This window comes from Oncorhynchus mykiss, chromosome 12 (assembly GCF_057628025.1).
Source record: "Oncorhynchus mykiss isolate SJ-2025 chromosome 12, ASM5762802v1, whole genome shotgun sequence".
Lineage (NCBI taxonomy): Eukaryota > Metazoa > Chordata > Actinopteri > Salmoniformes > Salmonidae > Oncorhynchus > Oncorhynchus mykiss.
Window position 1 is genome coordinate 81814172 of NC_143033.1, and position 24115 is coordinate 81838286.

General features: G+C 42.8%; 2 protein-coding genes across 5 annotated transcripts in view; both read left to right on the plus strand.

The window, feature by feature from the left end:
* Positions 1 to 3714: 3714 nt before the first annotated feature.
* Positions 3715 to 6970, plus strand: LOC110538509 (importin subunit alpha-1). 2 transcript variants are annotated; one of them, XM_021625372.3, is made up of 11 exons: positions 3715 to 3798; positions 4020 to 4145; positions 4269 to 4409; positions 4593 to 4681; positions 4798 to 5063; positions 5158 to 5252; positions 5467 to 5733; positions 5896 to 6129; positions 6237 to 6419; positions 6536 to 6685; positions 6778 to 6970. In XM_021625372.3, the coding sequence occupies exons 2-11, from the start codon at positions 4080 to 4082 to the stop codon at positions 6865 to 6867; spliced, it is 1581 nt and encodes a 526-aa protein (XP_021481047.2). In that variant the 5' UTR covers positions 3715 to 3798; positions 4020 to 4079; the 3' UTR covers positions 6868 to 6970. The 2 variants fall into 2 exon arrangements, with proteins under 2 accessions (XP_021481047.2, XP_090049804.1); XM_090193678.1 differs by having other exon boundaries at positions 3725 to 3748.
* A 166-nt stretch (positions 6971 to 7136) lies between these two features.
* LOC110538510 (E3 ubiquitin-protein ligase SMURF2) overlaps positions 7137 to 24115 on the plus strand; it is a 63037-nt gene continuing 46058 nt past the window's right edge. Inside the window, exon 1 of one of the 3 annotated variants that reach the window (XM_090193675.1) lies at positions 7137 to 7675. In XM_090193675.1, the coding sequence (XP_090049801.1) occupies positions 7624 to 7675 (52 nt within the window). In that variant the 5' untranslated portion in view covers positions 7137 to 7623. The remainder of the gene's footprint in view (positions 7676 to 24115) is intronic. The other 2 variants (XM_090193674.1, XM_090193677.1) reach the window with 2 other exon arrangements.

Genomic DNA, 24115 nt, shown 5'->3' on the forward strand with positions numbered 1-24115 from the left:
GTGTTGGCATATGTTTTTGTGAAATAAATTGCTCTAGCTATATGGAAATATTTTTTCCCTTCAGCATTTACAGTCCATTCAAAGTATTCAGACCCCCTTGATGTTTCCACATTACAGCCGTATTCTAAAATTGATTCAATAGTTTTTCCCCCTCGACACACAATACGCCATAATGACAAGGTAAAAACAGATTTTGAGGAATTTTAACAAATGTTTAAAGAAAAATATTAAAATAATAATCCCTGTTTACATAAGTACTCAGACCCTTTACTCAGTCATTTTTGAAGCACCTTTTGGCAGCGATTTCAACCTCGTCTTCTTGAGTATGACGCTACTAGCTTGACACACCTGTATTTGGGGAGTTTCTGTAGATCCTCAAGCTCTGTCAGGTTGGATGGGGAGCGTCGCTGCACAGCTATTTTCAGGTCTCTCCAGAGATGTTCGATCGGGTTCAAGTCCGGGCTCTGGCAGGGCCACTCAAGGACATTCAGAGCCACTCCTGCGTTGTCTTGTCTGTGTGCTTCGAGTCGTCCAGTTGGAAGGTGAACCTTCGCCTCAGTCTAAGAACCTGCTCCAGAGCACTCAGTACTTCATCAAGGATCTCTCTGTACTTTGCTCTTTTCATCTCCCCCTCAATCCTGACTAGTCTCCCAGTCCCTGCCGCTGAAAAACATCCCCACAGTATGATGCTGCCACCACCATGCTTCACCGTAGGGATGGTACCAGGTTTCCTCCAGACGTGACGCTTGGCATTCAGGGAAAAGAGTTCAATCTTGGTTTCATCACACCAGAGAATATTGTTTCTCATGGGCAGAGTCCCTTAGGTGCTCTTTGGCAAACTCCAAGCAGTCTGTCATGTGCCTTTTACTGAGGAGTGGCTTCCGTCTGGCCACTCTACCATAAATGCTCTCCATCCAACCTCACTGAGCTCGAGCTGTTTTGCAAGGAGGAATGGGAAAAAATGTCAGTCTCTCGATGTGCAAAACTGATAGAGACATACCCCAAGCGACTTACTTATCTTGTTGTGACTTGTTATCGCAGCAAAAGGTGGCGCTACAAAGTATTAACTTAAGGGGGCTGAATAATTTTGCACGCCCAATTTTTCTGTTTTTGATTTGTTAAAAAAGTTTGAAATATCCAATAAATGTCGTTCCACTTCATGATTGTGTCCCACTTGTTGTTGATTCTTCACAAAAAAAATACAGTTTTATATCTTTATGTTTGAAGCCTGAAATGTGGCAAAAGGTCGCAAAGTTCAAGGGGCCGAATACTTTCGCAAGGCACTGTATTTCACCTTTATTTAACCAGGTAGGCTAGCTGAGAACAAGTTCTCATTTACAACTGCGACCTGGTCAAGATAAAGCATAGCAGTGTGAACAGACAACAACACAGTTACACATGGAGTAAACAATAAACAAGTCAATAACACAGTAGGAAAAAAAAGAGTATATATGTAACAGATGTGAAACGGCTAGCTTAGTTAGCGTGGGCGCTAAATAGCGTTTCAATCAGTGACGTCACTTGCTCTGAGACCTTGAAGTAGTAGTTCCCCTTGCTCTGCAAGGGCCGCGGCTTTTGTGGCGCGATGGGTAACGATGCTTCGAGGGTGGCTGTTGATGTGTGCAGAAGGTCCCTAGTTCGCGCCCGGGTATGGGCGAGGGGACGGTTTAAATTTGTACTTACATTGATGCTGTTGACCCGGATTGCTGCAGAAAAAGGAGGATGTAACAGATGTGAAACGGCTAGCTTAGGCGCTAAATAGCGTTTCAATCAGTGACGTCACTTGCTCTGAGACCTTGAAGCCGCGGCTCTGCAAGGGCCGCGGCTTTTGTGACGGTCTAAATTACATTGTGTGCAAAAGGCATTTGAGGTAGGCGAATAATTACAATTTTGCAGATTGGAGTGATAAATGATCAGATGGTCACACCAGTAGAGATACTGGTGTGCAAAAGAGCAGAAAAGTAAATAAATAAAAACAGTATGGGGATGAGGTGATCGGTTAGCTGCTCAGATAGCAGATGTTTGAAGCTGGTGAGGGAGATGAAAGTCTCCAACTTCAGCGATTTTTGCAATTCGTTCCAGTCACAGGCAGCAGAGAACTGGAAGGAAAGGTGGCCAAATGAGGTGTTGGCTTTAGGGATGATGAGTGAGATACACCTGCTGGAGCGCATGCCATCGTGACCAGTGAACTGAGATAAGGCGGAGCTTTACCTAGCATGGACTTGTAGATGAACTGGAGCCAGTGGGTCTGGTGACGAATATGTAGCGAGGGCCAGCCGACTAGAGCATACAGGTCGCAGTGGTGGGTGGTATAAGGTGCTTTAGTAACAAAACGGATGGCACTGTGATAAACTGCATCCAGTTTGCTGAGTAGAGTATTGGAAGCTATTTTGTAGATGACATCGCCGGATGTCATCCTACCGAGGATCGGTAGGATAGTCAGTTTTACAAGGGTAAGTTTGGCGGTGTGAGTGAAGGAGGCTTTGTTGCGGAATAGAAAGCCGAATCTAGATTTGATTTTAGATTGGAGATGTTTGATATGAGTCTGGAAGGAGAGTTTACAGTCTAGCCAGACACCTAGGTTTAAGAGCAGTTGGAGGAGTGCTGCAGATATGGTTGTCCTTCTGGAAGGTTCTCCCATCTCCGAAAAGCAATTCTGGAGCTGTGTCAGAGTGATCATCGGGTTCTTGCAAGGCCCTTCTCCCCCAATTGCTCCATTTGGCCGGGCAGCCAGCTAGCTCTAGGAAGAGTCTTGGTGGTTCCAAACTTCTTCCATTTAAAAATGATGGAGGCCACTGTTCTTGTGGACCTTCAATGCTGCAGAGATTTTTTGGTACCCTTCCCCAGGTCTGTGCCTCGACACAATCCTGTCTCAGAGCTCTACAGACAATTCCTTTGACCTCATGGCTTGGTTTGGGTCTGAATACTTATGAAAATAAGGTATTTTTGTTTTTTATTTGTAATAAATATGCAAACATTTCTAAAAACCTGTTTTGCTTTGTCATTATGTGGTATTGTGAGTAGATTGATGAGAAATAAAACATATATTTAATCAATTTTAGATGTTTAAATGTTTTATTTAACCTTTATATCACGAGGCAAGTCAGTTAAGAACAAATTCTTATTTACAATAACGGCCTACCCCGGCCAAATCTTAACCTGGACGACGCTGGGCCAATGCCCTATGCGACTCCCAATCACGGCCGGTTGTGATACAGCCTGGAATCGAACCAGGGTCTTGGGTAAGACCTTATGATCTCATCAACTAGCTGCATCTATATAATTTGAATTTCCATTAATAGGACTCATATGACCAGATGGGAGTCCAGTGACCCTTTATCCCCAGTTCCAGGCATTCATGTCTGGATTGTATGCATATACGGAAGCACATGTAAATACTATATTCAGAGGTTGATGTTTGTTATTGGTCATGATAGTCCGTGTAATGTCTATCCATATATTTTAACAGATTTTAGTTGTCTGGGTTCTCTGATTTTAAGCGTGTCTTCTGGGCGGTTTGAAACCACTCCTTGAATTGCATCATCAGACACAGACCTAAAAAAATTGTTTCTGATATGATACTGATAAGAAACAAATTGTATTATGAGGGCATGAGAGTACTGAAATCTCGCGATAGGTCTCTACTGACAACACTTCCAGAGCGCCCTGTGATTTTTCAAAACAGTCCAATAGGGTGATGCTTTTAATCGAACTAACCAATCAGGGAGTTTGTGACAGGAATTTAAAGGTCTGTACAAATGTTCAATGCATTAGCTAGAATTTCTGTAGAAGGACCGGGTAAGTGCTTCTCAAGGGCTCATATTTTGTAGTGGTTGGCAAATATTCGATGTACTGCTTTATTTTGTTGATATGTTACTGCTTTACTTTGTTGATGGGGTTTGCTCGCCACTCTTCCTGGTCACTTGTGACCGATGTAACTTCCTAGAAAAGCCAAACACGTGTTATTGGATCCTAGCTAACAATTCGTATTATGAAGTTAATTGTTTCATTTCGTTTAGGTGCTCAAAAAAAGATTTCTTTATCAAACGACTTCGAACATTTTGTCAATTTGCCCAAAAATGTCTGCTGGCAACGAGAACGGTGTCCGTATGGACAAGTTCAAGAATAAGGGAAAAGATGCGAATGTAAGTGGAAAAAAAACAGTGCCATGCATACATGTCAATGTTTCATTTCAAATGTGTTCATGGCTTGCGAGCTAAATGAATCTGGCTAGGCACAGTCAATGGTGGTTGTTGATCACTTTGCAGGAGCTTAGACGCAGGAGAGTAGAAGTCAACGTCGAACTTCGCAAGGCAAAGAAGGACGATCAGATCTTCAAAAGAAGAAATGTGAACACTTTGGTCGACGAGGCAACTTCCCCACTTCATGAGAAAAGCCAAAACTGTCAGGTGAGTTTGTTAGGCCTGTCTGTTTATACAATGCACAATAATTCCAGTGGCGCACAATTGGCCAGCGTCATCTGGGTTAGGGTAGAGTTTGGCCGGGGTAGGCCGTATAATAAGAATTTGTTCTTAACTGACTTGCCTAGGAAAATCATTCCAATGGAAACAACCTGTTGTCTTAATTTACAGGCCCCTCGACAGTGGTCTGTGGAGGAGATTCTTGCTGGTGTGAACAGTAACAACCTTGATGTCCAGCTCAATGCCACTCAAGCTGCAAGGTAAAGTGATTGATGTAAAACTCTCTGGGAAATGCTGTATTTGTGGCAGTGTTTTTATTTTAAGTGTTGGCTACCATAATCATGACGTGTTGCTTTTTCAATTGTTCTCATTATAGGAAGTTGCTATCCCGTGAGAGACATCCTCCCATTGACCACATCATCAGTGCTGGGCTGATTCCTAAGTTAGTTGCATTCTTGGGTTTGGAGTCACCCCCTATCCAGTTTGAGGCTGCCTGGGCTTTAACCAACATTGCATCTGGAACATCTGATCAGACCAGTGCTGTTGTGGAGGGCGGAGCCATTCCAGCCTTCATCAGGCTTGTCATATCCCCCCACCCCCACATCAGCGAGCAGGCTGTGTGGGCTTTGGGTAACATTGCAGGTAACGCATTCCTCTTGTTACAGTATCTTATCAGTGTATAGAACCCTAATTTGCCATAGTATCTCCCACCCCTAACCTTGCTTTATTCTGGCAGGTGATGGGTCGGTCTACAGAGACCAGGTCATCAAGCATGGAGCTGTGGCACCCCTGCTTAGTCTGCTCGCTGTCCCTGAGCTCTCTTTGTTCTCTGTAAGTATTCTTAGTGCCAAGTACTCTTAATGTGGTGACCCGTGACAACCATTCATAAGTAATGGACAATCACTTGACTTGTTCATGACACGGATACAAAGTATTAGTCTTGTTTTTTGATAACTCCTTGACCCCACATTACTTTCCTCACTGGCCACTAGGAGGTTCTGTAACTCAATGAATGAACACCAAAATATTTTTGTCTTCTCTGCAGTCTGGCTACCTGAGGAACATCACCTGGACGGTGTCAAACCTGTGCCGCAACAAGCACCCCTCTCCCCCTCTGGCAGCCGTGCAGCAGATCATTCCCACTCTGGTGCGTCTGCTGCACCATGATGATAAGGAGGTGCTGGCAGACACCTGCTGGGCATTGTCCTATCTGACCGATGGGCCCAACGATCGCATCGAGATGGTGGTGGTTCAGACTGGCCTGATCTCCCGCCTGGTGCAGCTGCTTGGCTCTGGGGAGATCTCTGTTGTGGTATGTGTCCAGTCTAGTTATCCTCTAGAGGTGGTGGACTGTCATATAAAATTAAGTTGTCACCATATTTATGTCTCTACATTTATGGTACTATGTCTTTAAAAATATATATATATATATATTTAGCCCAAGCGCCCACTGTCTTTGACCTGTCTCCTTCAGACTCCTTCTCTGCGTGTAATTGGAAACATGGTGACTGGCACGGATGAGCAGACTCAGGCCGTGCTGAACGCTGGGGCCCTCTCCATGTTCCCTGGCCTGCTTCGCCACCACAAGAGTAACATCCAGAAGGAGGCCTCCTGGACCCTGTCCAACATCACTGCAGGGAGAGACTCTCAGATCCAGGATATCATCAATGCTGGCCTGGTCCCTCTCATGGTAGATGTCCTACGTAAGGTATGTAGGTTTGTTTTCTCTAGTAATCTCTTATGTTTGGATTTGTATTTTTTTCATAACTAGGAATGGTGGGATATAAATAAAAAAAAAAGTGTCTTTCCATACAGGGGGACTACAAGACTCAGAAAGAGGCAGTTTGGGCAATAACTAACTTTACCAGTGGGGGCACAGTTGAACAGGTTGTGTATCTTGTTCAAGCTAACGTGCTGGAGCCTCTGTTGAATCTACTCTCAACAAAGGACAGCAAAACCATCCTTGTCATCTTGGATGCCATCACCAATATTTTCCTGGTAAGGGGACCTTCTCTCCAAGAATTAGTTCATCTTATTACAGTATTGGCGTAGGCATTTGTACCCTATAACTGCAAGATTCGGGTGACTTATTCTTAACTTGTTTTGTCCATCAGGCTGGAGATAAGATTGGTGAAGCAGACAAGCTGTGCATGATGATTGAGGAATGTGGTGGGCTAGACAAGATTGAAGCTCTGCAGTCCCATGAGAATGAGCTAGTCTACAAGGCCTCTCTCAGCCTGATTGAGAAATATTTCTCTGGCGAGGTGAGCATTGTGTAATGGTGACCAATTGAACCTGTCCTATTAGATGCTATTTGTTTCCTTTGCCTCAATTTCTTGCACGTTCTGTTTTCTAGGAAGAGGAAGACCAATGTGTTGCTCCAGAATTGACAACCGATGGCTATGCATTCCAGATCAGTGAGAACCAAAGCACTTTCAACTTCTAAATACCACTTTTCCTTTTTGTTTGTCCTCTGATAATGGACTTCTATTCTGTCTGACATGTACATATGTTTTTATAAATGTCTGTAAATAAATTTCTTAAAGAAATTCCAACTGCTGTAATTTGTTTGGGTGGAATGGCAATACATTCACTTCCAATTGAATATGAATCTTTATAGCTTCCACCCTCTTCTTTCTGTGAACTATATGCAAAGAAACACTGTTTTTGCAACGTATCTGGACTGTCTTATTTTTTTTTTAACTTCAATTACACTAGCGATCCGAAATGTCACTTGTCTGACAAAATTGTATTTTCTCGGTCATTAGCATTGTAGCATCAGATCATTTCAGTTAAGCCAAGCCGTACAGGCAGATGTTTCCATCCCCATGTCGTCATTGGTCATTTACTTACTAGCCTCCCTGAAGTGGGCTCTGCACTGTAGGGCGTACGAGCTCAACAGTTCAACTCTCGTCTGGTTGGGAGGAGGACTGAATTCCAATCGTTCCGAAGCTGAAGAGTGAACTCGGGTCGCTTGCTTACTCTTAAAGTAATAAGTCGGCCAGAACCCTGTTTTGCAAGCGTATTTGGTCAATCAAATGCACTCTGCGGCATCCTAGCCAGTAATTGGTTGTATTTGCGCGACAGTGATTGTGATCATGATGGCAGCAGTGCTGTCTACATCCGGGCAACAATGCCTTCACTCCGTTATTGTTACTTCGGTCTGAAACTGGTTAGTCTACAATATTAAACTGGAAGCAAGATGTCTAGCCAAGGAGTTCGGCGAAATGGTCCGGTTAAACTGCGTTTAACAGGTAAGAGACAATGTTGAATGTTGTCCCTACGCAAATGTGGCTACTGTAGCTAGTTTGTGTCGCTAGCCCAGCTAACGACGTTAGTTTGCAGGACAAACGTGTTCGAAAGTGTGCTTGATGTGGTCTAAAAGTTTAGGCGCACTTCAATATTTCGCGTAGGGTTCGTTATGTATGTAGCAAATTAAACAAACTAAGCTAAACGACACTAGCTAGCTATATTAATTGTACGTTTCAGAAATTTAACGCATGCCAAATTAGTTGGCTAGTTTAACGTTAGGTTGGTGTCTAACCAGCTAACATTAGCACAGGCAAAACAAAAGTAATCCGCCTGGGATTACTGTTAGTAGCTAGCTACTAACATTAGTTTAATCGAGCTTGTTCAACAATATTTGGTGTGCGCAAGATTCAAATTACATCCACAATTTTGTAAGAACACAGATTACCCGGTTTCATTTCTAAACTATGCATATACTAGAATGTTAGTTGACCACTAACATTCTCATTAATTGCCATAAATGTGACTATTCTTTGTCGTGATTAATCTAGCTAATAAAACAATGCCATAGCTACTACACAATGTAAAAATTGAAGCGTTATCTAGATGGCGACTAAATGAGCTAGATGGCGAGACTATGGCTGCGTTTACACGGGCAGACACATTCTGATTATGCACAATTGGTGAGGGGTAAAATATTGGAGTGGGCTGTCAGTGTAAACGCAGCATATCTCCCAGACAGTCCACATCGTACTGCAAAGTGGGGATCAATTCCCCCCCAGAATACTGTGGCTATGATGCAAACAGGGCTTCAATGTACACTCTGGGTCGCTCTTATTTGATTTGTACCATTTCAACACAAAGTGAAACGTTTACATGAGATGACATTGTTTTGACTGGGAGAGGAAGGTGACAGCAGTGGTGTTTGATGTACTTCCAGAATCAGGGCTGAGTCAAATTCCAGGCCTTTCCATTCACCAGGAAGAGCCAAATTAAATATTTAACCTAGTGCTGTTTCTAACAGAAATTAGTGTGGAGCAGGGGTCTCTGGACTGAAGTGAGAGATCTGCCTGATGGTGAAAATATGCTTAACTCACCTGTGCTACAGAGGCTGCATTTACACAGGAAGCCCAATTTGTGGCAAAATCTGATTTCTCAAAAGACCAATTAGTGGAGAAGATCAGAGTTGGGCTGATTTGTAAATGCAGCTTTAAGCATTGAATGGTAAAGCACATTGAGAGTTCTGACAACCTGTCAATTTGTCCAAATGTGAACTTTCCTGTACAATTTCTACTGGTGGGGTAACCAGGTTTTAACTAGATGGCCCCATTGAAATGTTTCCAACGTAATAGCCTGAACTTAAGACATTTTGATGTTTGTCCGAACTACGTGGTGGTCAAGTGAAACACAGTTTTCTGTCTTTTACTTGAACTTTGTTGTAAATTGCCCACTGTGAATTAGTCTGTCGTTCCACTTCGAGATTGACTGCATTGGTGTCCTGGAGAAATAGTAAGAATGTGAATTCACTGTCAAAAACAAGGAGAGTACGATCACATGGACCTCCTTTTCCTGACTTTACATGTGTATTTGCTCACTTAACTACTCTGTTTCATATTTGCTTTTCTGCCTGTCTTCCACATATCAGTTGAACTGAAGTGTTTATCCCGTTCTGCCGTCTTCTCCCCAGGGAAGGTTTCTTTTAGAATTAGGCTATGTAAAATTGCACAGTGTTATCCATATGCGCCTCCACAGCCGGACTCGCTCTGGGCAGGGAAGGACGTTGTTTAGGGAGAACGCCGTGGTGATTTGTCCTCTTTACTAGACTACCAATTAGTGATGGGGGGGGGGGGGATCAATAAGGGTCGACCGATTATGATTTTTCAACAACGATGCCGATTTATTGGAGGACCAAAAAGCTATATTGATTTTTAATGACAATTACAACAATACTGAATGAACACAACTTAATACATTTAGTCTGAAATAAATAATGAAACATGTTCAATTTGGTTTAAATAGCGCAAAAACAGTGTTGGAGAAGAAAGTAAAAGTGCAATATGTGCCATGTAAGAAAGCTAACGTTTAAGTTCCTTGCTCAGAACATGTGAACATATGAAAGCTGGTGGTTCCTTTTAACATGAGTCTTCAATATTCCCAGGTAAGAAGTTTTAGGTTGTAGTTATTATAGGACTATTTCTCTACCATTTGTATTTCATATACCTTTTGACTATTGGGGAGGAAAATAATTAAAATCCAATTTCGTGGTATCCAATTGGTGGTTGTTAGTCTTGTCTCATTCCTGCAACTCCCGTACGGGCTCGGGAGAGGCGAAGGTCGAGAGCCATGCGTCCCCCGAAACACAACCCAACCAAGCCGCACTGCTTCTTGACACAATGCCCATCCAACCCGGAAGCCAGCCGCTCCAATGTCTCAGGGGAAATACCGTACACCTGGTGACCATGTTAGCGTTCACTGCGCCCGGCCCGTCACAGGAGGTGCTAGTGCGCGATGAGACAAGGATATCTCTGCCGGTCAAACCCTCCCTAACCCGGACGATACTGGCCAATTGTGCACCGCCTCCCGGTCGCGGCCGGCTGTGACAGAGCCTGGGTTCAAATGCAGAATCTCTAGTGGCACAGCTAGCACTGCAATAGAGTTTTTTTATTTTATTTTTTTATTTTATTTTTATTTCACCTTTATTTAACCAGGTAGGCTAGTTGAGAACAAGTTCTCATTTGCAACTGCGACCTGGCCAAGATAAAGCATAGCAGTATGAGCAGACAACACAGAGTTACACATGGAGTAAACAATTAACAAGTCAATAACACAGTAGAAAACAAAGGGGGTGCCTTAGACCACTGCGCCACTCGGGAGGCCCCGACTATTGGATGTCCTTATAGGCACATTAGTAATGCCAGCCTAATCTCGGGAGTTGATAGGCTTGAAGTCAATAACAGCGCAATGCTTGAAGCACAGTGAAGAGCTGCTGGCAAACGCAGGAAAGTGCTGTTTGAATGAATGCTTACGAGCCTGCTGCTGCCTACCACTGCTCAGTCAGACTGCTATATCAAATCATAGTCTTACAATAAACACACGTACAAGCCTTAGTTTCCAGCTTTGACCATATTAATGACCTATCATTTAGAAAACAAAACGTTTATTCTTTCAGTGAAATACAGAACAGTTCCATATTTTATGGAATGGGCGGCAACCCTAAGTCTAAATATTGCTGTTACATTGCCCGACCTTCAATGGCAAATTAATTAGTCTTTGTTAGGAAGAAATGGTCTTCACACAGTACGCAATGAGCCAGGCAGCCCAAACTGCTGCATATACCCTGACTCGACTTGCACAGAACGCAAGAGAAGTGACACAATTTCCCTAGTTAAAAGAAATTCCTGTTAGCAGGCAATATTAACTAAATATGCAGGTTAAAAATGTACTTGTCTATAGATTTTTTTTTTTAAAGGCATTGCTGTTTATGGTTAGGTAGACTGGTGCAACGACAGCGTTTTTTATATTTTTCTCGGTTTTTTTTGCGCATGCGCTTGTTAAATCATCACCCGTTTGGTGAAGTAGGCTGTGATTCGATGATAAATTAACAGGCACCGTATTGATGATATGCAACGCAGGACATCAAGATAACTGCACATGGTTGATGCTATTAGTAGGTTAACTAGTGATTATGTTAAGATATTTTTTTTAAAGATGAGTTTAATGCTAGCTAGCAACTTACCGTGACTCCTTGCTGAACTCGCGTAACAGGTGGTCAGCCTGCCTCGCAGTCTCCTTGTGGAGTGCAATGTAATCGGTGTTAAAAAATGCAGATTACCGATTGTTATAACTTGAAATCGGCCCCAATTAATCAGTCGACCTCTAATTGATAGTTACATATTGGGATTTTATTTTTGACTATTGTTTGGACAATATCACAATATTATTTTTGCGCTAGTTGGCTGTATCTTCACCAACACACCAATATTTTTCCTTTATAGCTTATTCTCCACCTTTCTCCATCTGTCAAATATTGTGTAAACTAAATAATCACTATTCTGGCATGATAAGATAAATCTGTGTTTACTTACTGATCGGTGAGTTTGTATAAGTAATGAAGGTCTGCGCATGAGTCGTGAATTGATAATAGCAGCTTAATAGATGTAGTTGACTTTGACACATTGCTGTTGATGAGTTTGTTATTGGGTAAACCCTGAATGATGAGTTGTTACATGTGAGCAGTCTTGTCACTGTTTGCGTTCCTCTGAGCTTCTCCTTGCTGACATACCCCCATCCATTTGAACCAGATGTTGCAGACGGTTGCCAGCTTTTAAACTGGAAAAATATGGCAAGCAAGCAGCTAAAACTAACACTTGTGGTGAGAATTGCCCCTTGAATACACAAGACAGGTTTCCATTATGCTCTACAGCTGATCATTCTAAAATTATGTCACACAAACATGGTTAATGGCACAATACATGATCCGGTAAGTAATAAATTGCAGTGTTAAAATATGTCTCAATGCGGAGCACCTTATCTGATCAGCTCTAAATTGTATTACTCAAACATGGTTCATGACCAAATGGTATCCATTCCAAACAGCCATAAATTTGTCAGGACACAGCACATGCTAACTTATCTGTTTCCCATAAAGTAATTTGAACAAAAACTGTGGAAGGGAGAAGTGATCCCTCCATTTTAACACTGGGGCCTCTGATCCCCAGCTGTTTTGTAGCCGAGAGCTGAATTCGCCTCACCCACCAACAGATTTGAACAGCACAGACATTGATTAAGAGAGAGGTTATACAATATTTAAGGTCCATCTGTTCTTAGTTTTATTGTCTGACCCTTTGTTAGTTGATTCAACTCTTTGTTTAGCATGCATATTACTCTTCTGGGTTTTGCCATGCACAGGAAAGAGGGAAGAATTGACTCTATGGGATTGTCTAGCATTCTCTCCCCCCCCCCCCCCCCTCTTTCTTTCTGTGAGTCACTCAGTCCTGTTCTTTCCGACTAAACTGCTCCCCTCCCAGTCCTAAGCGCGGGCCACCCCCACCCTCAGTGAGAGAGAGAGCTGTCGTGTGGTGCTGGGTTTCTCTCTGACTCAGTCAGTGGTTTTGGATCTTTCTTTTGACTGGGAACCAGCTACTATTGAGGACAGCATTGAACAAAGCTGCAGCTTTGTCAGGTTTACCTATTGAAATGTCTACATTTTATTTCGTCGATTTATAGTTGCTAGCTACCTCGCTGGGATCTTATAAAATGGGCTGTTGAATGAACACAGATGCACTTGTCTCATTTAAATCAAAGCAGTCCCCCAAAAATTCCTGTGACAATAGGTTATGAGACTAAACATTCTCTCGCTGTACAAATCTGATCGAAGCATCCATTCTCTGTAGTCCTTAGTCTACCGATTGGGTTAACATGTTAGGTAGTGGGGGGAAACTTGCAGCTGGGCACAGATGGTGCTACAGAGGCACAGGACTTAATGATCCAGAGTTCTTAATGTGTGCCGAGTCTGTCTGGTGCGTTCATGTGGCTCAGCTGTTTTACAGAGTGCCTGTATGGAAGTGATTTTGGTCATCTGGGTGTTCAGATGGGATACATCGTAAATACACAATGATTAGGTACATGTGGGGAACTGTTGACTTTGTTGCTCCATTACAGAACTGCAGAACAGTTCCACATTTTGCTTAAAGAGAAGGAAAATAAAACAATAGCAATTATTGCGCGTCATTTGTAAATGTTTTTCTTCCCCCGCTGAGGGCCCTACAATAATTGCAATTTTTCCATAAATTAATTGACTGGGGTTGGCTTTCCTGTTGGTTCAGCTGCTCTTCAACGAGGACGAAGGCTTCTGCGGTCACACTCCCAAACCGCTGCCAGCAACGGAGCCGAGGCCAGATGTAGAGGCGGAGTGGGCAGCATCGGAGAGGAAGCTCTTTACAGACTAACACTTGTCCAAATGTCACCCCTGACAGGTGGGGAGCAGACAGGAGAAACTCCCTTTGAGGTTCATAGTAATAATAAAGTGAAGAATTGCAGTCCTATTACGCAGCAGGACTGTCGGTTGGTCCTCACGTTTTGCTCAGATTTCTGGGTGGATTATGAGGGCTGTCCTCTTTAGTGCATTGAGTTTAAGCAATCAGTCGGTGGTGGATCTTAGGAGAGTGGTGCTCCCAGCTAGGCCGAGCATAGGGTGGTCCATCAGACAGAGCTTTATTATCTTCAGTGGTGAATTCAGAGTTCTTTATTGAACTTAATGCAGGCTTAGGTTGGTGTGTGTGTGTGTGTGTTTGTGTGCTTATCTCACTGACTCAATACATTCCATTCAACTTGGGTTAATGGATTATAGTTTCCTTGTCTCATTTAGAAACAAAATGCACAGACCACCTCACATTCCCCTTCCTATAGACAGGTGGTTTGTTTACCAACAGAACTGATGCATGCATAACTTTGGGGAAGCACAGATGGCGTTGGCGTACAAACAAAGGATTATTGGCAACATGTAAACCATATTTCGGCTTAATGTTTATTGAAAACATATACATTTGCCCAATAAGAAGTGGTGTCTCTCAAATGCATCATTGCAGTTGTAGATTAGCTAGCTAGCGAATTTTAGCTATGTTGGCATAGCCGTAACACAAGTCAAAACACCTCAAAACAAGACAACTAGCTGAAACAGCCACCTATGATTCCCCAAAGAGCTACAGCAATGACTAGAAGCTGCCATCTGACCGTTCAAAATCAATACACAACCTTTTGCCTCTTAGATGCGAGTGCATCATTGTTTCGACATTGTCAACCGACCTGTCTGTCTAAACTCCGCTCTGTCTTGCCTCTGTAGTAGCCTATGTTCTTTGAAACCAGAGGGCATCCAATGGATAAGCAGGTGCAGAGCGTGAGTATCAGTCAACAGAACATCTGCAGCCAGCCCCTCTCTGATGGATGATTAGTGCACTCCAGGAAGCGGCTGACATTATTTACAAGCGCCCCTCCACCTTACTGCCTGCATGTCTGACAGAGGAAACACTCTCCGTACCTGCTCTGCCTCGGGGTTGTCCATTTTGACCACCCCAGTTTCCTATTTACGCACTGACATATCTGCATTTCATACCGCCGCTCCGAAGAAGCCCACCTGTCAGCTTCCCAAGGAAGACGCCGCCTGGGTGTCGTGCGGACAGTGAATGTTTTCGCTAACTTGAATGGTTGAAAGGGCGCCTTCAAAGGTCTGATGTGTTAACATGGCAGAGCCAGTTAATGGGTCAGAATTGGATTAGCGGTGAGGGGGAGCTCTAGTGAGAATTAATCTGATGCTTGTCTGCAGATTCCTCATATCACTGCTGCCTGAACTCTGTTATTTTCCTCCCAATGCTCATTCGCTGCCTTTTGAAGTGAGAAATGTCACTGGGGTATTTTTTCACTATGATTCACTTTAGATGCCCTGTTTTTCAGTTAAATAGTACAGAAAGAGTATTGGATACTTAGAAATGGGGTGTGTTCAGTCTCACTCCCTTGACAAATGTAGGCTAGTCGTAATATCTAGTGTCTTAAAGGGATTATGTGAGATTCTGGAAGTCAATTTTTTAAAAGTATCTGTGTGTAATATGAAGGAAGTTCATGGTAGTTCCGCGAGCTGGTGCTAACTAGCGTTATGTTGTATAGGTGTAGTGAAATGAGTTGTTTTACAGAGTCAGCCATAGTTATATGGGGCTTCTGGAGCAAATTAGGGGTAAGTGCCTTGCTCAAGGGCAAATCTCTCTCTCTCTGTCTCTCTCTGTCTCTCTTTTATATATATATATCACAGGAGGCTGCTGAGGGGAGGATGGCTCATATTAATGGCCGGAACGGAGCAAATGGAAACGTATCAAACACATTGAAACCATGTGTTTGATACGATTCCACTCATTCAGCTCCAGCCATTACCACAAGCCTGTCCTCCCCAAATAAAGTGCCACTAACCTCCTGTGAGAAAAAAAAAATATATATATATATATATATATCTCCCTCTCTCAGCAAAAAAAGAAACACCCCTTTTTCGGGACTGTCTTTCAAAGAATTCGTAAAAAAACAAATAATTTCACAGATCTTCATTGTAAAGGGTTTAAACACTGTTTCCCATGCTTGTTCAATGAGCCATAAACAATTAATGAACATGCACCTGTGGAACGGTCATTAAGACACTAACAGCTTACAGACGGTGGGCAATTAAGGTCACAGTTATGAAAACTTAGGACACTAAAGAGGCCTTTCTACTGACTCTGGAAAACACCAAAAGAAAGCTGCCCAGGGTCCCTGCTCATCTGCGTGAACATGCCGTAGGCATGCTGCAAGGAGGCATGAGGACTGCAGATGTGACCAGGGCAATAAATTGCAAAGTCCGTACTGTGAGACGCCTAAGACGGAGACAGGACAGACAGCTGATCGTCCTTGCAGTGGCAGACCACATGTACCGATCCTGTGCAGGTGTGTTACATCTGAACATCACACCTGCAGGACAGGTACAGGATGGCAACAACAATTGCCCGAGTTACACCAGGAATGCACACTCCCTCTATCAGTGCTCAGACTGTCCGCAATAGGCTGAGAGAGGCTGGACTGAGGGCTTGTAGGCCTGTTGTAAGGCAGGTCCTCACCAGACATCACCGGCAACAACGTCACCTATGCGCACAAACCGTCGCTCGACCAGACAGGACTGGCAAAAGGTGCTCTTCACTGACGAGTTGCGGTTTTGTCTCACCAGGGGTGATGGTCGGATTTGCGTTTATTGTCGAAGGAATGAGCGTTACACCGAGGCCTACTCTGGAGCGGAACGATTTGGCGGTGGAGGGTCTGTCATGTCCTGGGGCGGTGTGTCACAGCATCATCGGACTGAGCTTGTTGTCATTGCAGGCAATCTCAACGCTGTGCGTTATAGGGAAGACATCTTCCTCCCTCATGTGGTACCCTTCCTGCAGGCTCATCCTGACATGACCCTCCAGCATGACAATGCCACCAACCATACTGCTCGTTCTGTGCATGATTTCCTGCAAGACAGGAATGTCAGTGTTCTGCCATGGTCAGCGAAGAGCCCGGATCTCAATCCCATTGAGTACGTCTGGGACCTGTTGGATCGGAGGGTGAGGGCTAGGGCCATTGCACCCAGAAATGTCCGGGAACTTGCAGGTGTCTTGGTGGAAGAGTGGGGTATCATCTCACAGCAAGAACTGGCAAATCTGGTGCAGTCCATGAGGAGGAGATGCACTGCAGTACTTAGTATCTGGTGTGGCCACCAGTTGCATTGACTGTTACTTTTGATTTTGACCCCCCCTTTGTTCAGGGACACATTATTTAATTTCTGTTAGTCACATCTCTGTGGAACTTGTTCAGTTTATGTCTCAGTTGTTGAATCTTAAGTTCATACAAATATTTACACATGTTAAGTTTGCTAAAAATAAACGCAGTTGACAGTGAGAGGACGTTTCTTTTTTTGCTGAGTTTATATATGTGTGTGTGTTTTGTGGGGGTTAATTTTTGGGATGGAAAGACACTTTCAGTATTAACTTTAATGACTAAAACCAGATATAAAGTATGTAGAAAAGATAATTGACCTATTTTTTTCATACTTTTATCTTTGAGAGCTACCAATCACCAAAATAAAAGGTCAACAGTCAGGGAGAATTGAACATTTCAAAAGCAATGAATTTAGCAGTATATATTGTATTATGTTTGTGTAAAAGAGCACAGCATTAGCCATGGCAAAATGTATACATTTGCAGGAAATGTGCTTTAATACAGCTAAATGTTCTCTCAGCTCTTTAGCAGAATATGTAGTATTTCAGGAAATAATCTTGAAACATTTTTTGCAGTTATCTCAACTACATGGAGATTTTGGAGGGGGGGGATTACAGAAAATTGGCTTAAAATTTTTACTTTTCTCTACCCCCCCGGCAAGATGGGGGGCCTCTATTATTTAGTTTTTTAAATTGCTGTTGGTTAGGTACATTTTTGCAACGATTGTGCTTTTTTCGCAAATGGGCTTTTGTTAAATCATCACCTGTTTGGCGAAGTTGAAGTATGCTGTAATTCGATGTTAAATTGAACAGGCACCACATTGATTATATGCAACGCAGAACAAGCTAGTTAACCAAGTAATATCATCAACCATGTGTAGTTAACTAGTGATTATGTGAAGATTATAAGATAAGTTTAATGCTAGCTAGCAACTTACCAGCCGCAAAGTCCTTTTGATGCTGCACTCACGTAACAGGTGGTCAGCCTGCCACGCAGTTTCCTCATGGATTGCAATGTAATCGGCCATAATTAGCATACAAAAAGGCCGATTACCGATTGTTATGAAAACTTGAAATCGTTCCTAATTAATCGACCGTGCTGATTAATCGGTCGACCTCTACACTAGATATCCAAACTTGTTTCCGTTTCCAAGAAAAGGTGGTGGGGTACCTAGAATGTTCCTGGGCTCTGCTGTAAACCTAGATTGATGTGATTAACCCATACCTCTCTAACCTTGAGCAGATAGGGGTCTCTAAGTCACCAGTGTTATGGGATGCTTGGTGTGAAAACTGCAAGGCACTCACAGCTTCACAGCTAACACAAAGCATTTGTCTGTGCCCAGCCTGCCGTTGAGCCCTTGGTCCTCTGAGGAGATAGATCACGAGGTGTTTATATTCACACCAGACTAAAGTTGAACAAATATGCCAAGGCTTCCTGTAAATGATTTTTGCATGTGAGCAAAGCGGATGGCTGTTTTAAAATGTCTATTTCTGAAGACTGCCATGTCCGGTAGTTGGCTAGTTAGAAAGTCACCAAACATTATGCCCCTTCTCCTTTTTAAATAGAATTACACTTAATTCAGCAAGTATTTTTTGCTGTATGACTGTCTTAAGGACGGCCAGGTATCCTTCTTTTGAAATGGCTGCATACACGGTCTCGTTGAGAGGACTCAGTTAATGCTGTTATTACAGGGACTACTCTCAACATGATTGCACAGCCTTCAACTCATTCCATAGTCCTAGAGTTATTGGAATTCTCCAGAATGCGGTCGGTAACCTTATCCTTGTAGAAAGACTGTGTCAGATTTCGCTCTTTTTAACTCGGTGCCTTGTTTGCGAGATTGACCCAGTTATTGTGTAACTGTCTGCGTAATAAGTTGTGGCTTGCTAGGTGGAAAATCATTATGAAAGTACCTTCCCCATCCAGAACCGCTCCATTAAAACAATCGCTACAATGGCCTGATGATTCATTGTGGTTTAGCTGGATCAGAGGCCGCAGACACTCCAGCCAGTCAAGTCTAGAGTATGAGGTCAAAGTTTCAATGTGCATTATCATTCAGATGGGATGTGTAATTACAGCCCTGGTCTGACTCATCAAGGGAGGGGCCACAGGTGACTAAAGTGTAATGCACTAGGCTACATCTTACGCCCCAAAAAAATCAAGGAGCTTTTAAACGTGGCTGTTTTAAACGTGGCTCTAAGCGAGAGCAAGAAATAAGGTCTCAAAGTTTTGGCCGTGCCTCCTTATTAACCCCGTCTCCCTGTACACTAATCAGAGCTGCCCAGACTTGGAATGATCTCATTATAGCAGCATGGCACAACTCTGCCCACGTCCCTCAATTGCTAAAGCTGGGACAGACATGACACAATGGTGCTAAAGCTGGGACAGACATGACACAATGGTGCGTAGACACGTGTTACACACTTCAAAACACACAGTAAAAGCTGTTTATGGTAGACACCTGCACATTATGCCATTCGCTCATGGTTTTTAATCATGGAGCTCAATGTCTGTCAGCGCCACATACAGTGGGCTCCAGAAGTATTGGGACAGTGACATTTTTTGTTGTTTTGGCTCTGTACTCCCAACACTTTGGCTTTGAAATGATACAATGACTGTGAGGTTAAAGTGCAGACTGTCAGCTTTAATTTGAGGGTATTTTCATCCATATCGAGTGAACCATTTAGAGATTACAGCACGTTTTGTACATTTTAAGGGACAGAAAGTATTGGGACAAATTAACTTATATTAAAGTGGTAAAAAAGTAAGTTTTTGATCCCATATTCATAGCACAAAATGACTACATCAAGCTTGTGACTCTACACATTTGTTTTGGTTGTGTTTCAGATTATTTTGTGCCTAATATAAATGTATGGTAAATAATGTATTGTGTCATTTTGGAGTCACTTTTATTGTAAATAAGAACGTTTCTAAACACTTACATTAATATGGATGATACAATGATTACTAGGGATGCGGCAATAATTTGCCAATACCAATATCCAATATTTTCCTTGCCAAAAAAACCCGATACCAATAACCAACATTTTTTATTTTAGCGGCCTTTAAGCATTCTAGTATCGTTAACACACACACACACACACACGGACAAAGCGGTCTAAGGCACTGCATCTCAGTGCAAGAGGCGTCACTACAGTCCCTGGTTCTGTAATAACACACAGAAATACAAGCCTTAGGTCATTAATATGGTCGAATCCGGAAACTATCATCTCAAAAATAAAATGTTTATTCTTTCAATCTAACGGGTGGCATCCACAAGTCTAAATATTCCTGTTACATTGCACAACCTTCAATGTTATGTCATAATTACGTAAAATTCTGGCAAATTAGTTCGCAATGAGCCAGGCGGCCCAAACTGTTGCATATACCCTGACTCTGCGTGCAATGAATGCAAGAGAAGTGACACAATTTCACCTGGTTAATATTGCCTGCTAACCTGGATTTATTTTAGCTAAATATGCAGGTTTAAAAATATATACTTCTGTGTGTTGATTTTAAGAAAGGCATTGATGTTTATGGTTAGGTACACGTTGGAGCAACGACAGTCCTTTTTCGCAAATGCGCACCGCATCAATTATATGCAATGCAGGACACGCTAGATAAACTAGTAATATCATCAACCATGTGTAGTTAACTAGTGATTATGATTGATTGATTGTTTTTTATAAGATAAGTTTAATGCTAGCTAGCAACTTACCTTGGCTTCTTACTGCATTCGCGTAACAGGCAGGCTCCTCGTGAGGCAGGTGGTTAGAGCGTTGGACTAGTTAACCGTAAGGTTGCAAGATTGAATCCCTGAGCTGACAAGTTAAAATCTGTTGTTCTGCCGCTGAACAAGGTAGTTATTAATCCACCGTTCCTAGGCTGTCATTGAAAATAAGAATGTGTTTTTAACTGACTTGCCTAGTTAAATAAAGGTGTAAAAAAAAAAAAAAAAGATTTGGCAAAGTCGCCGTACAAAAATACAGATTTCCAATTGTTATGAAAACTTGAAATCGGCCCTAATTAATCGGCCATTCCAATTAATCGGTCGACCTCTAATTAACATGACTTGGGTATGATATTTGTGCGTCTAACTTTCTCACTCATCACTATTCATGATATGTTCAGGATTATCCATAGTCATGGTAGCATACACATTAATCTTATTTTCAATACAAGTGACTCCAAAATGACACAATACATTATTTAGCATTCATTTCTATTGGCGACAAAATAATCTGAAACTCAACCAAAACAAACCACAAATGCATCCGACAAATGTGTAGAGTCCCAAGCTTTATGTAGTCATCGTGTGCTATGAATATGGGACCAAATACTTATCTTTTTACAATTTTAATTACACAAGTGAATACTTTTGGTCCCCTAAAATGTGGGGACTGTGTACAAAAAGTTATGTCATTTCTCAACAGTTCACCCAATATGGATGAAAATACCCTCAAATTAAAGCTGACAGTCTGCACCTCAGTCATTGTATCATTTCAAATCCAAAGTGCTGGAGTACAGGCCAAAACAACAAAGAATGCGTAACTATCCCAATACTTTTGGAGTTCACTGTACATAATGTTGACAATCAAGGATGACTGGGTCCCCCAATAATGCATATAAACAGATACACATGTTGTGTGACTAGCCTACATGTTGTGTGTGTGTTTGGACTACATTGTCTCTTTTACATTGAAAACATGTAATTATGCCCAAATCATTGGCGATACATAGGGCCTAGGTTACCCTCTTGTTGTGTCTTTACCTATAGGCTTTCAAGGTTAAGGGATAAAGCACATTCATTGTATTACGTTGCTGTTCAGGTGAAAAGAAGAATCAGTCTACTCGAGGCAGTGTGATGGTTGGCATGGCCCAAATCGTGGCTTGCTCATGATGTAACCCTCCTCTCAAACAGAGTTGTGAAATCATTTTATGAAACAAACTCACAGGGAGGAAAATGAAGGGAGCAGCAGTATTTCTCTGCTCCAGGCTGTGGCGGACCTCCATGTCTGTTAAACAGGTTAGTAATATCCCTCTCTCCTCTGTAGCTCTACCCCGGCCTCTCCTCCATTAGTCTACATCAGAAAGTGCAGAGGAGCCAAAGAGCTTTAGAGAGCCATGCAGCCACTCTAAACTGCCCAGTCCCCGCCAACAGTGGTGCAAGCTAGCAGAAGCTGAGTGCTCACTGTTTTGACTCCTCACTAAGCATCAGTGCTGTGGAAGACTTTACTCGACTGGATGACTTCCTCTCAGGCACATTGTATCACACGTGGAAAAAACACATGTAGGCCTACTTACGCAGGGGTACCAAAAATACAGCAAAAAACATGGGGACGAGTTCCTTCTTTTTGGTTCTCAAAATAGTTTGTGTGGACTCCTTATGCAATTACATAAGGCCTCGTGGAGGAAAGGGTGATGTAAGATGGATGACATGTTCTCACACCAAGAATGTCGTCAGCCTATCTGTTTGCATGGTCAGACAGGTTTAGCAGTGAAAGGTTGCTTTCCCGACTCTGTGTGACTCTTGTCTCTCCCGAGTGGCGCAGCAGTCTAAGGCACTGCATCTCAGTGCAAGAGGTGTCACTACAGTCCCTGGTTCGAATCCAGGCTGTATTACATCCAGCCGTGATTGGGAGTCCCATAGGGTGGCACACAATTAGCCCAACGTCGTCTGGGTTTGGCCGGGGTTGGCCGTCATTGTAAATAATAATTTGTTCTTATCTGACTTGCCTAGTTAAATAAAGGTGAAATATATTTTTTAAATAGCGCTTCCCTCATTGTCTTCATCAGGAGAATGGTTCAGTTTGGCAACAATTAATGTCACCTTCCCCCTGGTAGACATTCTCTACAGTCCAACCAGACATCATGTCACCTGACTGTACAGGTTCTTAGTTTGAGCTCATCAGAACATGTACAGATCTGGCGTCACTTTTCAACACTGGTGTGTTAAGTATGATACTGAGAGGTCAACCATCAGAGATGTGCTCCAAGAAACGTTTGTTTTTAATCTTTTTTGTATGTGGAACATTTTGAGTCCTCTGTAATTCCAACATGCGTTGTCATTTTACAGTGACTGTGTGACAGATGTACCTGATGTCAGCTCCACTGTCCATCCGTGTATAATAGTAGTTCTAGGGATACAATTCAGCTGTATTTATTTTGTGGCCGTAATGTACATCACAGCAGGTTTTCTCCGACCTTCCTCTCCATTCCCTAGTTGTTGCAGGGCTCTACGCTGACCTTTTTTATAAGGAGCGCGTGTGAAAAATGTAGACACACGCAAAGAAATGTAGGAGCACAATGACAAATATTTGAGATATTAAAGCTAGAATCCTTAATTTATCTAGGCGCGCCTAAATAAAACAATTCTGGTTTCACAGCTAAATATTTAAGTGCATATTGCGCAGTGCACGCAAGGTCGCCAGGTGCACGGTGTTTCTTCTGACACATTGGTGCGGCTGGCTTCTGGGTTGGATGCGCTCTGTGTTAAGAAGCAGGGCGGCTTGGTTGGGTTGTTTCGGAGGACGCATGGCTTTTGACCTTCGTCTCTCCCGAGCCCGTACGGGAGTTGTAGCGATGAGACAAGGTAGTAATTACTAACAATTGGATACCACGAAAAGGGGGTAAAATATTTACATTAAAATTGCCTAATATTTACATTTTCTACCAGTCCTTTGGCCCAACCACATTTCTACACTTCGGCTCTGAAGAGTTGGGTTTGATGAAATTCTACTCTGCACTCCCCCACTAACCCCCACCCTGCTCAACAAGGCTACATTCAGGTCTACAGTTAAGTGGTGTGGCAAGGTCTTTAAAAAACAACCCACTTTTGTCCGGAGCAGAGCTGAGTGCACACATAGAGGAGAGTCCTGCCCAGTGGCAAATCTACTGAACTGTCCCACTACGCAGGGCTTTCTGGAGCGTGTGGCACGCTCATGTTAGCACAGCCAGCCATGGCAGACATACCATGACACACAACACGTAGGCCATATAAATAACCTACCCTCATTTAATGTCTACAACTACCCTATAGAATGTCCACGAAGACTTTATTGTACTGTCTCGATTCCCATTGAACCCTTTTATGTGTGTGTGAGTCATGTTGTCCTGTCACTATTCCTCTGTGGAGAGGCAATGGAAGCCCCAGCCCAGATAAGACTCACATTCTCTTG

Excerpts from the sequence above, each read along its gene's own strand:
- LOC110538509 (XM_021625372.3), top strand. The coding sequence starts at position 4,080 with ATGTCTGCTGGCAACGAGAACGGTGTCCGTATGGACAAGTTCAAGAAT. Across the intron at positions 4,682-4,797 it reads AATGCCACTCAAGCTGCAAG|GAAGTTGCTATCCCGTGAGA; the intron begins GTAAAGTGATTG and ends TTCTCATTATAG. Across the intron at positions 6,420-6,535 it reads CCATCACCAATATTTTCCTG|GCTGGAGATAAGATTGGTGA; the intron begins GTAAGGGGACCT and ends TTTGTCCATCAG.